General features: G+C 51.7%; 1 protein-coding gene across 1 annotated transcript; it reads left to right on the forward strand.

Moving 5' to 3' along the window:
* Positions 1-661: 661 nt before the first annotated feature.
* On the forward strand, positions 662-2782 carry LOC144341504 (uncharacterized). Its single transcript, XM_078005066.1, has 2 exons — positions 662-821; positions 1858-2782. Exons 1-2 carry the CDS (start codon positions 710-712, stop codon positions 2052-2054), a joined length of 309 nt encoding a protein of 102 aa, XP_077861192.1. The 5' UTR covers positions 662-709; the 3' UTR covers positions 2055-2782.
* Positions 2783-12966: the final 10184 nt, after the last annotated feature.

Raw genomic sequence — 12966 nt, forward strand, 5'->3', positions numbered from 1 at the left:
GAATCCTGCCGGCAACAAAAAGCTGTGCGCGCGGCCGGGCGCGAGCCTCCGCGTCCAGGTGGGGTCTCCGCGCCCCAATTCCACCCCGCCCCGCATCGGCGCTCCCCGCAAGTGAGGGGTTTCCACACGCCCCGGCGTTCCCGCACACTCAGGGTCTCCCTCGACCCCCCGGGAGATGCTCCCCGCTTTCTATCCCGCCCCGCTCTGGCGCGCCCGGTAAACGATGTGACCCCGCCCCGCTGCGGTCTCCCCTCCCCAGGACACTGCCCCCGTCCCCACTTGTGGTGCTCGGGGCATCTCTAAAGCCCCCAACCAGAGTCCTCCAACCCACCCGCGAGGCTCGCGCACCAGCAACGCGGCCCCGCCCGCAGGGACCCCGCCCACCTGTGGCTCTACCCCCGCCTCTGCGGCCTCCCCCACCGCTAGCGCGGCCCCCACCTAGGACGACCCCCGCGTAGGTCCTCCTGCCCACACCCGCCCCCTCGCCAGCCCCTGCCCCAGCCCCTAGCCGTGACCCCGCCCCTAGCCCCCCCCCCGCCCCCGCCCCGCAGCCCCTCCCGTGCGCTCGGGCCCATCCCGTCACCGCCCATTGGCCCTGGGTCCGCTCAGGGGCGCCGGCCTGGCGGCGGTTCCGAGTCGGGCGCGTGCCGGCAGGGTTCCCATTGCCAGCGGCGCAGCCAGACTAGGGGCTGCCCTCCGCCTTCTCGCCATGGACGCGGACGACTCCCGGGCCCCCAAGGGCTCCTTGCGGAAGTTCCTGGAGCACCTCTTCGGGGCCCGCAAGGCCATCGGCGTGCTGACCAGCGGCGGGGATGCTCAAGGTGCGCGCCCCCCTCCCGGCGGCGAGGGAGTGACGGTCGGAGGAGGGAGAACAGGGCGAAGTGGATGGGGCGACGGGGCAGAAGAGGGGGAAGCGATGGGAGGACCCGGGGAAAGGTGGGGAAGCGATGGGAAGAACCGGGGAGACGAGCGGGGAAGCGATGGGGAGAACTGGAGAGAAGCCCGTGACCCGGAGCGGCAGGGGTACCTGCGGGGCGGCGTGAGCCGGCAAGGCAGCCCCGGGGTCCTTGCCGGGTGGGGCGGAGGAGGAAGGGACACGGCGGTAGGAACCTCCGTCCGGAAGAGAGTGAGGTTTCCACCCCCTCCGGTTTATGTTTTAAATTGAGCCTGGCAGAGGGGGTCGCCTGGAGCGCCCTTTGGGGACGTTCTCCCTCAGAGCTGTAGGACAGGGCCGGGCTTCCCCTCCGAAGCGTGAGTACAGCGCGATCACTTGCTAAGTGGCCCCCCGCCCCCTAACTCCGCCCCACGTCATCCCCCAGCATGTCGCTTTTCCGTTGGAAGAGTTTAAAAAAGGGTTTCCTAAAAGGATTTAAAAAAAAAAAAAAAAAAAAAAAAAAAAGGGTTTCCTGCACTAGTTGCTTTTCGGCTAGTGACGATACCGAAAACTAAAATGGGTCCCAGGCCCTCCCCGCCAGCCTCTGCGGACGGGAAGGACCAGGAAGCGGGGACTCGGGGACGTCAGCGGAGCCGGGGCGCGGGCTCTGGGCTTCCCCTTCCCTGCAATGTAGAAGCGGCTCTCCAGGAGGGGCCCGAGTCTGGGCCCACGACGCGGGCGCGCCGGGAGGACATTTAACAATGACGAGCCGGAGGTGGTGGAGACTGTGCGCCTCAGGCCCCGGGTGCACGTGGGGGCGCCAGTGCCCCGACGGTGGAGCGTCCCGATCCTTGCAGCCGCTGGATGGTAGATCCGCGCTTCCCAGGCGAACGCTACCTGGGAGCCTTAGCGATCGCGCGGGCTGGAGACGCGACGCGCCCGGAGCTGGGTTTTGATTTTTATTTTCCCGGTTCCTCCTGCAGCAGATGCGTGGAAAGGCCCGGATGGCGGATTTCCTCCCGTTTCGGGACCGCGCACTGAACAAGGATGGAGCCGGGATGGGCCCCCAGCCCACGGCCCCGGTGACCTTCCCTTCGCCCTTGAGCGCGCGGGGCGGGCGCGGGTGCTGCAGGTTGGGGCGCTGTGGGCCCCGCCCGGCCCGCCGCGGGCGCCTACGTGATGCCGGGCCCGTAGTCTCCTTGCGCCCAGGCCGGGACATCCGTCTGCCACGCACTCCCCGAGCCCGCAGCGTAGCCTCCCCAGGCCCAGCACCCCCCGCGGGAGACCCCAGTGGCAGCGCCAGACTCCGCCCTGCAGCCCGACCCCCAGCGCCCCTGGGAAGTGCTCTGGCGTTAGCGTTCTAGTAAAAGGACCCCCCAGCCTCAGCATTCCTCCTGTAGGGTTGGATTCTCAGAGAAAGAAAAGGTGATGCAGCAGACGCTGGGATTGGAGAAATTACCAGAGTGAAGTGGAAATAGTCTGGCCAGCGTGACTTAAACCGGCCCGGAGATGTGCAAGTACCAGTGGAACCGCCTGGGGTCGGGATAGGACCCAGAGTGGCTTCTCAGTCAAAGGCCTTCAGAAGCAGAGGGAACATCTTGAGTGACTTTACCCGGGCCGCGAAAGACAAGAAACCTTTGGCACGGGAAGAGGAACCGATCTCTGGAAGTCACCAGGGCGGGTGGAAGGTCAGGGGTTCAAGGTTATTTTGGAATTTAGGTGCTGTGGTTCCTGCACGGTGGCTCATGCTTGTCATTCCAGTGCATTGGGAGGCCAAGGCAGGAGGATCGCTTGAGCCCAGGAGTTCCAGAGCAGCCTGGACAACATAGTGAGACTCTGTGTCTACAAAAAAAAAAAAAAAAAAAACACGAAAGAAAAACACATTAAGATGCTGTATGTATTGGAAAATATTTATGGGTCATTCTTTTGAGCTTCATGTCCAAAAGCTTGCTAAAATGCTTGGGAGTTTGTGTACAGGCATGTGAGATTAGGATACATTGGCAGAATCGCGGTGTTCTCTGTTATCCTGGTTTTGCCACCCGGGAGGAGTTACACATATTGAAGGTTAGTAAGTCCACGCCTCTTCTCTTCTGGGGAAAAAGGTACTTTGGAAACCAATATTATGTGGGAACGTGGCTTGGTTGGTACAGCCTTGGCTTAATGGGAGACAGCTGCCCTCAGCTCTGCAGGTGGCATCAAATACGGTGGCCTCGAGCCCACATGGGTCACACCTGGGCTGTCCCTGGGGAAGCCCGCCACGGCGGGTCACCTGGGCATTCTTTCCCTGGCAGAGCCGAAGTCACAATTTTTTTGTAGACTCTAAAGAGCTTTACCCTTCCGAGATATGATCTTGAATCTTTTGGAGCATTTGGACGCATTTCTTTTAAGGAAGTTCACCTCCAGATGTGCTCAGACGGCCTGGTCTTAGCTGCCACAGATTTACAAATTCTTACAGTAAGTAGGTTATTCCTCGAGAATTTATCTGTTGTGCCCCCATTCTTTTTGCCATTTTATTCTGATTCTATATTAGTACTTGATTTTCCCTGACATAGAAGACTTGCCTGTAGCTAGAGATCAGAGAACATATTCACATTCGAGTATTAATTTCAGGGGAATTATCTGTCAGATGTGAAATTATGGTAAAATTCCATATATTAAAATGACCATAGCTACCATTTGTTGAAAATATTTTGTATACTAGGAGCTTTACAATTCTTATCTCCAAGCCTAGATACATGATCCCAAGAGAGGCATGCCCTCATTTTGGAAGTGGGGAGAAAGACTCACAAAGAAAAATAACTTAGGTAAGGGCATGAGGGGCATAAGTGATTGTGGTAGGAGCAAAACAGATCCTAATTCCAAATATTGTACTCTCCCTTAGACCATGAAGAGTGCTTATGTCTGGCTCTGTCACCCAGGCTGGAGTGTAGTGGTGCCATCATAGCTCACTGCAGCCTCAAACTCCTGGGCTCAAGTGATCCTCCTGCCTCAGCCTTCTGAGTAGCAAGGAAGACAGGAATGCACCATCATGACCAGCTAATTGTTATGATGATGATGATGATGATGATGATTTCTGTAGAGACAGGATCTCACTATGCTGCTGAGACTGGCCTTGAACTCCTGGCCTCCTCTAGTGAGCCTCCTGCCTTGGCCTCCCAAAGAGCTGGAATTACAGACATGAGCCATCATGTCAGGCCTCCACCATACTTTTCATGGGACTTTCTTGGTGAAGCTCCTTAATCTAGTTAATGCTCAAAAGTGAACAAAACCCAACTTGCTCAAAATTACACAGATATTCTTTGGGTGGTTTTGTGAGGGGAATGGAAAATAACTTTTTATAGCGATAGGAGTCAAGGTGGCAAAAAATCATATTAAGGCTTAATACCAACGCGATGGGCTGCTTTTCTTCCCCCAGTAGAGTTCATATTATTTAATTATAAGGTAAAATTGAAAATCTCTTTCCTGTATTCCTGACTCCCCAGGCCTTGAATGAAGAAAGTATTTCTCAGGCTTGGTTTTTTTTTTGTTGTTTTGTTTTGTTTTGTTTTTCCTACTTCTTTGGGTATCTTCTGTCTCAGGCTGTGGGATTTTTTGTTTTTTGTTTCCCCCTGCTTCTTTGGGTATCTTCTGTTGTCCCAAGACATGTCTGGAAACTTAAATTGATTTTCACTCAATCTAAAATAAGCTCCCCAGCTCTTGATCACGGACTGATCATGACTAAGTGCCCACCGCCACGTCACGCTGTGCCACACACCAAGAGTGACTCATTGTCTTAGTCACAGGTTGTGGCTTCTGCAGGGCCTGATGCCTGGTGGAGCTGAGTGTACTGGGAAGTCCAGGTGCATCCTTAGGGTGGGCTGGATGCGAAAGCAGCGTCCTTTTTGCCTGTGGTGACAGGAACATCAATACAGTATTTATAGAAAGTTCATATAAATTGAGTATCAACCTTTCCAATCCTAGTGAGAATAGCTAGCGTTTAGTGACTCTCTGTTATGTGGCAGGCCCTCAGTGGTGCTGGGCACTGACTTATCCCCACTTTACACATGAGCAAGGGATGCCCGAGGTGTTCCAGCTTCCCTGAGTTCACAGAGCTCCGTGGTGTGGCCAGGCCCTGTGGCTGCAGCAGGGATGTTCAGTGCTGCGTGTAGCTGTGTCTTCGCTGTGACTTTCCTGTGCCCAGCACCACGCCTGGCGCTTGACAGGAACACAAATGTTTGCTGCCTGCCTCCCGCCTGGAATCTCCAGTGAGGAGCAGGAAACCAGGGCTTCTAGCTGTCTTCCTCATTCATGAAGTCCTTTAGAGGAATTCAACCCTCTCTAATCAAAAGTACCCAACATCCTCAGGTCAATATGTATACACTGTTAAGACTTCAAGATTAGTACCTTAAAACCGAAGTCAGAAGTGTGAGGTTTCAATTGACTGGACATGCATTAGGTCAATGACATACATATTTATTGGACACCAGGCTTGATCCCCACATGGGCACCTTTGGTGTCTGAAGCAATATTCCTTGGGTGGTTTTGTGAGGGCAACGGAAAATGACTTTTTATAGCGATAGGAGTCAAGATGGCAAAAATGATATCAAGGCTTAGTACCAATGTGATGGGCTGCTTTTCTTCCCCCAGTAGAGTTCATATTATTTAATTATAAGATAAAATGGAAATCTCTGAAGCAATGCTTCGGAGCCCAGTCGGATGGAAGGGGAAACTGAGAACAGTGCCATTTCGCCTCACACAGCTACGGCGCCCCTCACCATCCTGTGCACACACATTCTTTGATGGGATCTTTTCAGTGTAAAGTGCAGTAATTGATTTTGCAGAAATTACTGGATCTGGGAGGCAGACGATGAGTGATGGTGTCACCCCATGGCACAGTGGGAGATTTATGTGATGGCATCATTTTCTATGAATGCAGACCGCTTTGTGTGCCATTCTCGGAGGATCCTTCGAAACTAGACATTTTGTCATCTTTCAAAAGAAGCAGCTTTCCCTCTTGGTTACAGAAAACTAAAAGCTTTTGATACAGGACTCCAACCTTTTATCAGGGAGAATCAGGGCTCTTTAAATAAGCTCTACCAATCGGATGGGCCATCAGAAACAATTAAAATTAGAAAGATGAAGATACAGTAACAACGTGGTCAGGGCAAACGTCAGGATACCAGATTGCACGTTCACAGTTGCCTTTCTGCTAAGAACGTGCGGGTGAATATGGAACAGAGGGCCATGTGTCAGTAGTTGGGTTGCTTTTTGTGTTTCTTTTCTACAAGCCCTTTCTGCTGTTGTGTTTGTGTTTATTAGAGAGTATTAGAGAGTAGCTGCCAGAGGCTGCCGTTTCCCTCTCCACTCCTCGGTTCTCTCCATCTTCACCCCCAATTCCCAGTCCTTTGTTTGGAATTAGTCATTGTGCTTGTCAGGATGGAAGAGGCAGCCAGACACATGGCAGACCAGAGCACTGAGAGGCAGAGACTTATAAGTCCTGCCCTGGCCCTGCAGTCTGGAGTGCTGAGATAGGGTCTCGGTGTTTTCCTCTGCAGAATGGAGGCATCACTCGGTCTCTGTCTTCTCTCCCTGTCTCTTTCTTCACTCCCCTCTTCCCTAACACACATCCACAGTGCAAGTCTTCAGGAGGCAAAAGAGAAAAGGCTAGACTGTGCTGGGACCCCAACCCCAGGGCCCATTTGCTGTCTTCCCAGCTTCCATGTGCCCAGAGCCACCTGGGGGAGCCTTCGGAGGTACAGATCCTGACTGTGTGGGTCTGAGTGAGGCTCCGACTCTCACCGGTAGGGGGAGGGCGCCGGTGCTGCGGGTCCCCCTGGGGCCAAAGGGGTGGTTTGCAAATCGTGCAGATCAGCTTCTCCACTTCTCCAGGTTTCTCCAACGTGAGATGCTCCCAGGAGTCCTGTGGGATTGTTTTCTGACTTTGACCAGGATTTTGACGGAGAAGATTCATTAATATAGGACCCCTTGTCTTAACGTACATATGTAAATGATCTGATGTGAAGTTTTCTGAATGGAAAATGATTGAAAGGTTGGCATGCAGTAGACTTGGGGAGTCATTCCTTCATATCTTTTCAGCTGTGTCTTACTACAATTAAGATTTTGTTTCTGTGTGTGAGGGATTTTTTTTGAGATGGAGTCTCCCTCTGTTGCCCAGCCTGGAGTGCAGTGGCTTGATCTGGGCTCACTGCAACCTGTGCCTCTCGGGTTCAAGCGATGTTTCTGTCCCAGCCTCCAAAGTAGTTGGGATTACAGACTTGCGCCACCATGCCCACCTGGGTTTTGTGTGTGTGTGTGTGTGTGTGTGTGTGTGTGTGTATCTTTAGTAGAGATGGGGTTTCACCATGTTGGTCAGGCTGGTCTCGAACTCCTGACCTCAAGTGATCCACCCGCCTTGGCCTCCCAAAATGCTGGGATTACAGGCTTGAGGCACCACACCTAGCCTTATTTCTGTGTTTCTGTAATCATTTCACACATTAACGGAGTGCTTTCGGTGAGTCAGGGCAGGCTTTAGGCAAAAGAACCAAGCCCTTTATGCCCCTGGAGCTCTCACTCCTGCATCGAGGCGTGGGTACAATGTGCCTGTAGCTGGACCTGAGAAGAAAAACTCCTGTCTTATGAAAGGGCCCAGGGGAGCCTCTAGTTGGGGCCCTTTGACCTGACCCCATGGTGAGAGAGGAGTCGGTAGAGGAGGGTGACCCAGAGGAGGACTTTGGATTTGCCTTCAGGAAACTGGGAAGCAGGTGGAGGGAAGCAGACTGACTGGGAAGCAGACTGACTGTCTCCGATAATGGTGGTTCTGTAGAGAGGAGAGGACAGGAGGGGAGGTTGTGAGTTTAGGGTCTCACAAGGAGCGGCCACAGATGGAAGCTTATGGGGTGGGGCATGTGGCAGGGCAGCCCTGTGCCCACAGACATACCCTGCCGAGGAGACCCAGGGACTTGAGTGTGTCAGGGCGTGGGGTAAATGGGCACTCAGCTACTACAGCCGGAAGGCAGAGCGTGTGAGCTGCGACAGACACGGGCAGATGGGGGTAAAAGGAGAGTCTTCCCAGCAGTGCTTAGAATAGCAGGAACTGGGAAAACCAGCAAAAAACTATCAACAGGAGATTAATGAATCCATTATGGCACCTGGAATGGAAGGAATTATTGTCAGCGTTTAATAAGGAGCTTTGTGCTGGTCGAAAGTCAAGAGATGCACAGTACACTCAAGGGCAGTATTGAAGAGCCGAATCCAGAGCAGCTCTGCACAGCAGATCCCCCTGGGGCCAGAGGGGCCGTTTGCAAATCCAAGCAGATCCCCTTCTTGGAGATTTCTCCAACGGGAGCATCTCCCAGGATTGGGGCCTGCGTGGGTGGCTTGTGTTATATATGCCATTTTAAATGATCTAGTTGCCACATTAAAGAAAGGCGGGCCGGGACGGGGGGACACTGGGTGCCATGACTCATGCCTGTAATCCCAGCACTTTGGGAGCCCAAGGCAGGTGGATCACTTGAGCCCAGGAGTTTGAGGCCAGCCTGGGCAACATGGAGAGACCCAGTCGCTACCAAAAATACAAAACAATTAGTCGGATGTGGCGTTGCACACCTACAGTCCCAGCCCCGTGGGAGATTGAGGTGAGAGGATTGCCTGAGCCCAGGAGTTGGAGGCTGCAGTGAGCTGTGACTGCACAGGTTCACTCCAGCCTGGGCAACAGAGTGAGACCCTATCTAAAGGAAAAAAAGTAAAAAAAAAAACAAAACTGTTTTATATTCAGCATTCAGCCCACTATTTTGATAACAATCAGTTATTGTGTTGATTAATATTTTACACCGTTTTCCATACTAAGTCTTTGAAATCCATTGTGTAAAGAATCTTAAAGTTCATCTCCATGTGGACGGGATGCACTTGGCCAGCGACTCCTCTGAGGGACAGTGTGGTCACGGCGATGGGTGGCGTGTCCTGCCTGTATGTAGAAGGTCCCCATGTGGGTGTTTCTGCGAAGGCCCTGAGGGATGTGCAGGGGAGGGCCGACACCGTCCCAGCCACGCAGAGGACCCTGGAATGCAGCACGCTGCCAGCGCGCCCCTGCCCCAGACCCTCTGCTGCCTGAGCTCTTTCCCAGATGTCCACTTAACTAACCTCCCTCCCCTTCTTCCCTTTCCTTCTTTCCCCAAACGTCACTCTCAGGCAAGTCTGCAGGCTCTCCGATTGTCAATGGCAGCCCTTCCTCATCCCCACCCTCTTAACACCCTCACCCCACTTGTTATTTTTCTCCTTAGTGCTTATGGCCATCCACCACTGGGCATCATGCATTTGTTCACTGTGTTTCTTGCTTTCGGGTGTCTCCTGATTGGAACAAGCTCCGCCAGGACCAGAGACTTTCCATTTTGTCACTTACACATCCACATAGCGCCTGGCAGCGGTGGCGCTGGGGACACCTGAGGTGGACAGTGAGCCGGTGGTTGAGTGAAGGGCACTACAGATTTATCTCAAGCCTTCCCCTGACCCTACCGGAAGACACGGTGGTCTGCACAGTCCAGATAGTCAGAGAGGCCCCCGGCTGGGTAACTTTGACCCGGCGGGGGTGGGGAGGGGGGAAGAGCACGTTGACAGAATCCCCCCTTGGTATCCCACCTCCCCATGCCTACATAATCCCTACATTGTCAAAGGAGAGACCCCTAGAAGGAGCTTTGGCAGCAGGAGTGAGATCAGCGCAGTGTAAGTTCATTTTCTGACAAACCAGTGGCAGCAGTCAGCAAACTGACTTTATTTCTCAAAAAGAATGTATCATCGAAATTAACAAGTGAGTGATCAGTAGTGTGGGAAAATTCAGGAAAAGCAGTTCAGTGCTGTGAGAGAGGGCGAGGCAGGGAGCTTTATTACTCCAGACAACGGAGGAGGTAAAAGGATAGAACTGGATTATTTCATTAGATTTCATCTATTCGGTTTTTTTTTTTTTTTTTTTTTTTTTTTAGACGGAATCTCGCTGTGTTACCCAAGCTGGAGTGCAGTGGTGGAATCTCGGCTCACTGTAACCTCCGCCTCCTGGGTTCAAGGGATTCTCTTGCCTAAGCCTCCCAAGTAGCTGGGACTACAGGCGCATGCCACCACGCCCGGCTCAATTTTCTTTGTATTTTTAGTAGAGATGAGTTTCACCCTCTTAGCCAGGATGGTCTCAATCTCCTGACCTCGTGATCTGCCTGCCTTGGCCTCCCAAAGCCCTGGGATTACAGGCATGAACCATCGCAGCCAGCCTATTCCTTCCTTTTTTTTTTTTTTTTTTTTAAATACAGTTTAGATTTTATCAGAGCCGAATCCCAGGAAACTGAGATTTGTAAACTGGGATATCCAGCTCCTCCAAGTAGCCAGGAAATAAGGGTGACCTCAGTCATTCTTGCTAGACCCTGGTGTGGGCCGTGAATGACTCTGACTCAAGGAAGAAGCGGTCTTGTGACTCTCTTACCCTCACTGTGGTTTAGTAAGAAGCTGTTAAAAAGTGTGTCATGTGAAGAAAGTGATTTAATAATTGGTCAGAGTAATGACCACGTATTTCCTATGTAACCACTCCCTCGTTATCTCCAACTTTATCTTTGGTTCTCATGACAAGATTATCACTTCCCTGAAAACTGGGGTTTTTGCAAATGACGAAGAGGTGTTTTTCCAAATGGTAAGGTTCTTCTTTGGTGGGAAGATGTTTTCTCCTGGAAATCCTTAGGAAAGTTATTCGGTTCTTGGGTTGGGCTCCCAAAGCCAAAACGAAACGAGATGGATTATCCCCAGGATACCTGAGCTATAAGGACAATCTGTAGCTTGAGTGTGGAGTGAAAGACACTGAAACTGCCCTTTGTCCCAAATAGCTGTGTGCTGGGGCTCTAGAGAGCCCTAAGGAGATGGTGAAACAGGTGACGTTTACCTGTGAGGCTGAAAGCACTCATTGCCAGGCTGTGAAAGCCCGCACTGCAAGTGTGCATGTCTTCCTCCCTGTCCTGTGGGTGACAGAGCCTGCCAGTAAATGTTGGTGCATTTCCTTCTTACTTTTCATCCAACCATGTTCTCCTCCAACCTAACCCCTCACTGAATGTTCCTGGGGCTTCCTCAGGTTTCACCCTGCAGGGCCCAGCAGGAGGCAGCTGATTTGCAGTCCTCACCATTCAGAATTTCAGAAGGAGGGCTTAGAACCACACAGGCTCCACCCCCAGGCAATAAAGTGAGCATCTGGCCTCAGCAGGCATTATTTTCCTTCAAGTTCCCATTGGTGACTCTAAGGCACAGGCATTGTAATAGAGGAAATCAGGAAGTCTTGAAAGTTAAAATGAAATAAGACTAGGGTTTACACTGCAGCTTCACCACTTCACTAAGGTCGTTACCTTCCAGTAATCAGTTTATCCCCCTCAGAGCCTCAGCTTTCTCATCCCTCCAGCGAGGTGTCAGGAGCTCTGCGGGCTTCCTGTGAGAATTATCCCGGTGAGGGCTCTGGCTGTGGGTGTGCAGTCAGCAAGGGACGCCCTACTAGGTCCCACCAAGTGCTGCCAGCCCCTGAGCTCAAGGATGACACGTGAAGAAAAGCCCTTCGCAATGTAGGGCTCCATCCCACCAATGTGCAAGTGAATAGAAGTCCTTTCAGGACCTAGTATTGTGTATTTTTAAGTGTGGTGTCCTGTCACCTGGAAATTGCTAGAAATGCAAGTTCCCAGGCTCCCTCTCCACCTGTGAAACCCTGGGGGTGGCCCAGCTACCTAGGGTGCGGCGGCCACCGCTGGTGATCTCCTGCTGTGGGGTGATGTCACTGTTCTTTCCGGGAGGGTGCAGGTGGACCCAGGGGTGGGAGGTGGGGCGAATCCCACAGGGACTTCAGGGACTGAGTTTAGTGCTGGGATTCATTTTTACTCTGCACAAGAGTCTCCTGGGGTCACCTTGTGTATCATGTCCAGCCTTTTTTTTTTTTTTTTTTTTTCTGAGACAGTGTCTCGCTCTGTCACCCAGGCTGAAGGGCAGGTGGTGCAATCTCCACTCACTGCCAGCTCCTCCTCCCGGGTTCACTCCATTCTCCTGCCTCAGCCTCCTGAGTAGCTGGGACTGCAGGTGCCTGCCACCATGCCCAGCTAATTTTGTATTTTTAGTAGAGGTAGAGTTTCACCATGTTGGTTAAGCTGGTCTTGAACTCCTAACCTCAGATGATCTCCCCACCTCGGCCTCCGAAAGTGTTGAAATTAAAGGCATGAGCTACCATGCCCCCTGGGCTAATTTTTAAGTTTTAGAGATGGGTTCTCACTGTTACCCATGCTAGTCTCAAACTCCTGGCCTCAAGCAATCCTCCCATATTGGTGTCCCAAAGTGCTTGGATTTGCAAGCATGAGCTACCACACCTAGACAAAAATTGATCTTTCATTTTAAACTTCATCTAGAGATGTGACAAAAACCAAATGGGGTATTTGTTGAAATACTTTATAACCCTTGTACAGTAATAGAGTAATCCAACTGACAATTTCACAAAACTCAATTTTTGGCAACAAGTTCAAGGTTATACATGTTAATAAAGATAACATTTATTCAACCAGAGGAAAAAGGTTACAATGATAGAATTTATCTTTTTCTTTACTATGTTGCCTGAGCTATGGTTAAGGTTTGGGGAACTGGTATCTTAAAGAACCTTCAGAAATTTCTCATTCTAGAATTTAGAAACAAACTTTACACTCTCGGGGTTGACAGAATCCAGAAGCAGTCACCACCCCTAGTTTCCAGATGCTACTCTCCAAAGGCCCTTCCCCACTAGCCACAGAAATCAGAGCTCCCTGGGAAACAGACAGTTGAGCCTCTGGAGCAGGGAGGGCCTGGCTGTGCATGCTTTAGGGAGGTGGGAGTGGGGGCATAGAAACCAAAGGAGTGAGACCAAAATGGGCCAACAGCTGTGGCAAATGTGGGAATAAAACTAAATTCCATCTGATCGCATAGTCTCAAATATGTACATATACAGAAATATTTCTGTGAGGTCACAGGGGTAATAAAAAACAAAACAAAAGACTGGGGGGGAAAAGAAGAAAAGAAAGAACTCTCTTCTCCATGTTGGGCGCAATGAGTCACGCCTGTAATCTCAGCACTTTGGGAGGTCAAGG

Source organism: Macaca mulatta, chromosome 6 (genome assembly GCF_049350105.2).
Source record: "Macaca mulatta isolate MMU2019108-1 chromosome 6, T2T-MMU8v2.0, whole genome shotgun sequence".
Classification (NCBI taxonomy): Eukaryota; Metazoa; Chordata; class Mammalia; order Primates; family Cercopithecidae; genus Macaca; species Macaca mulatta.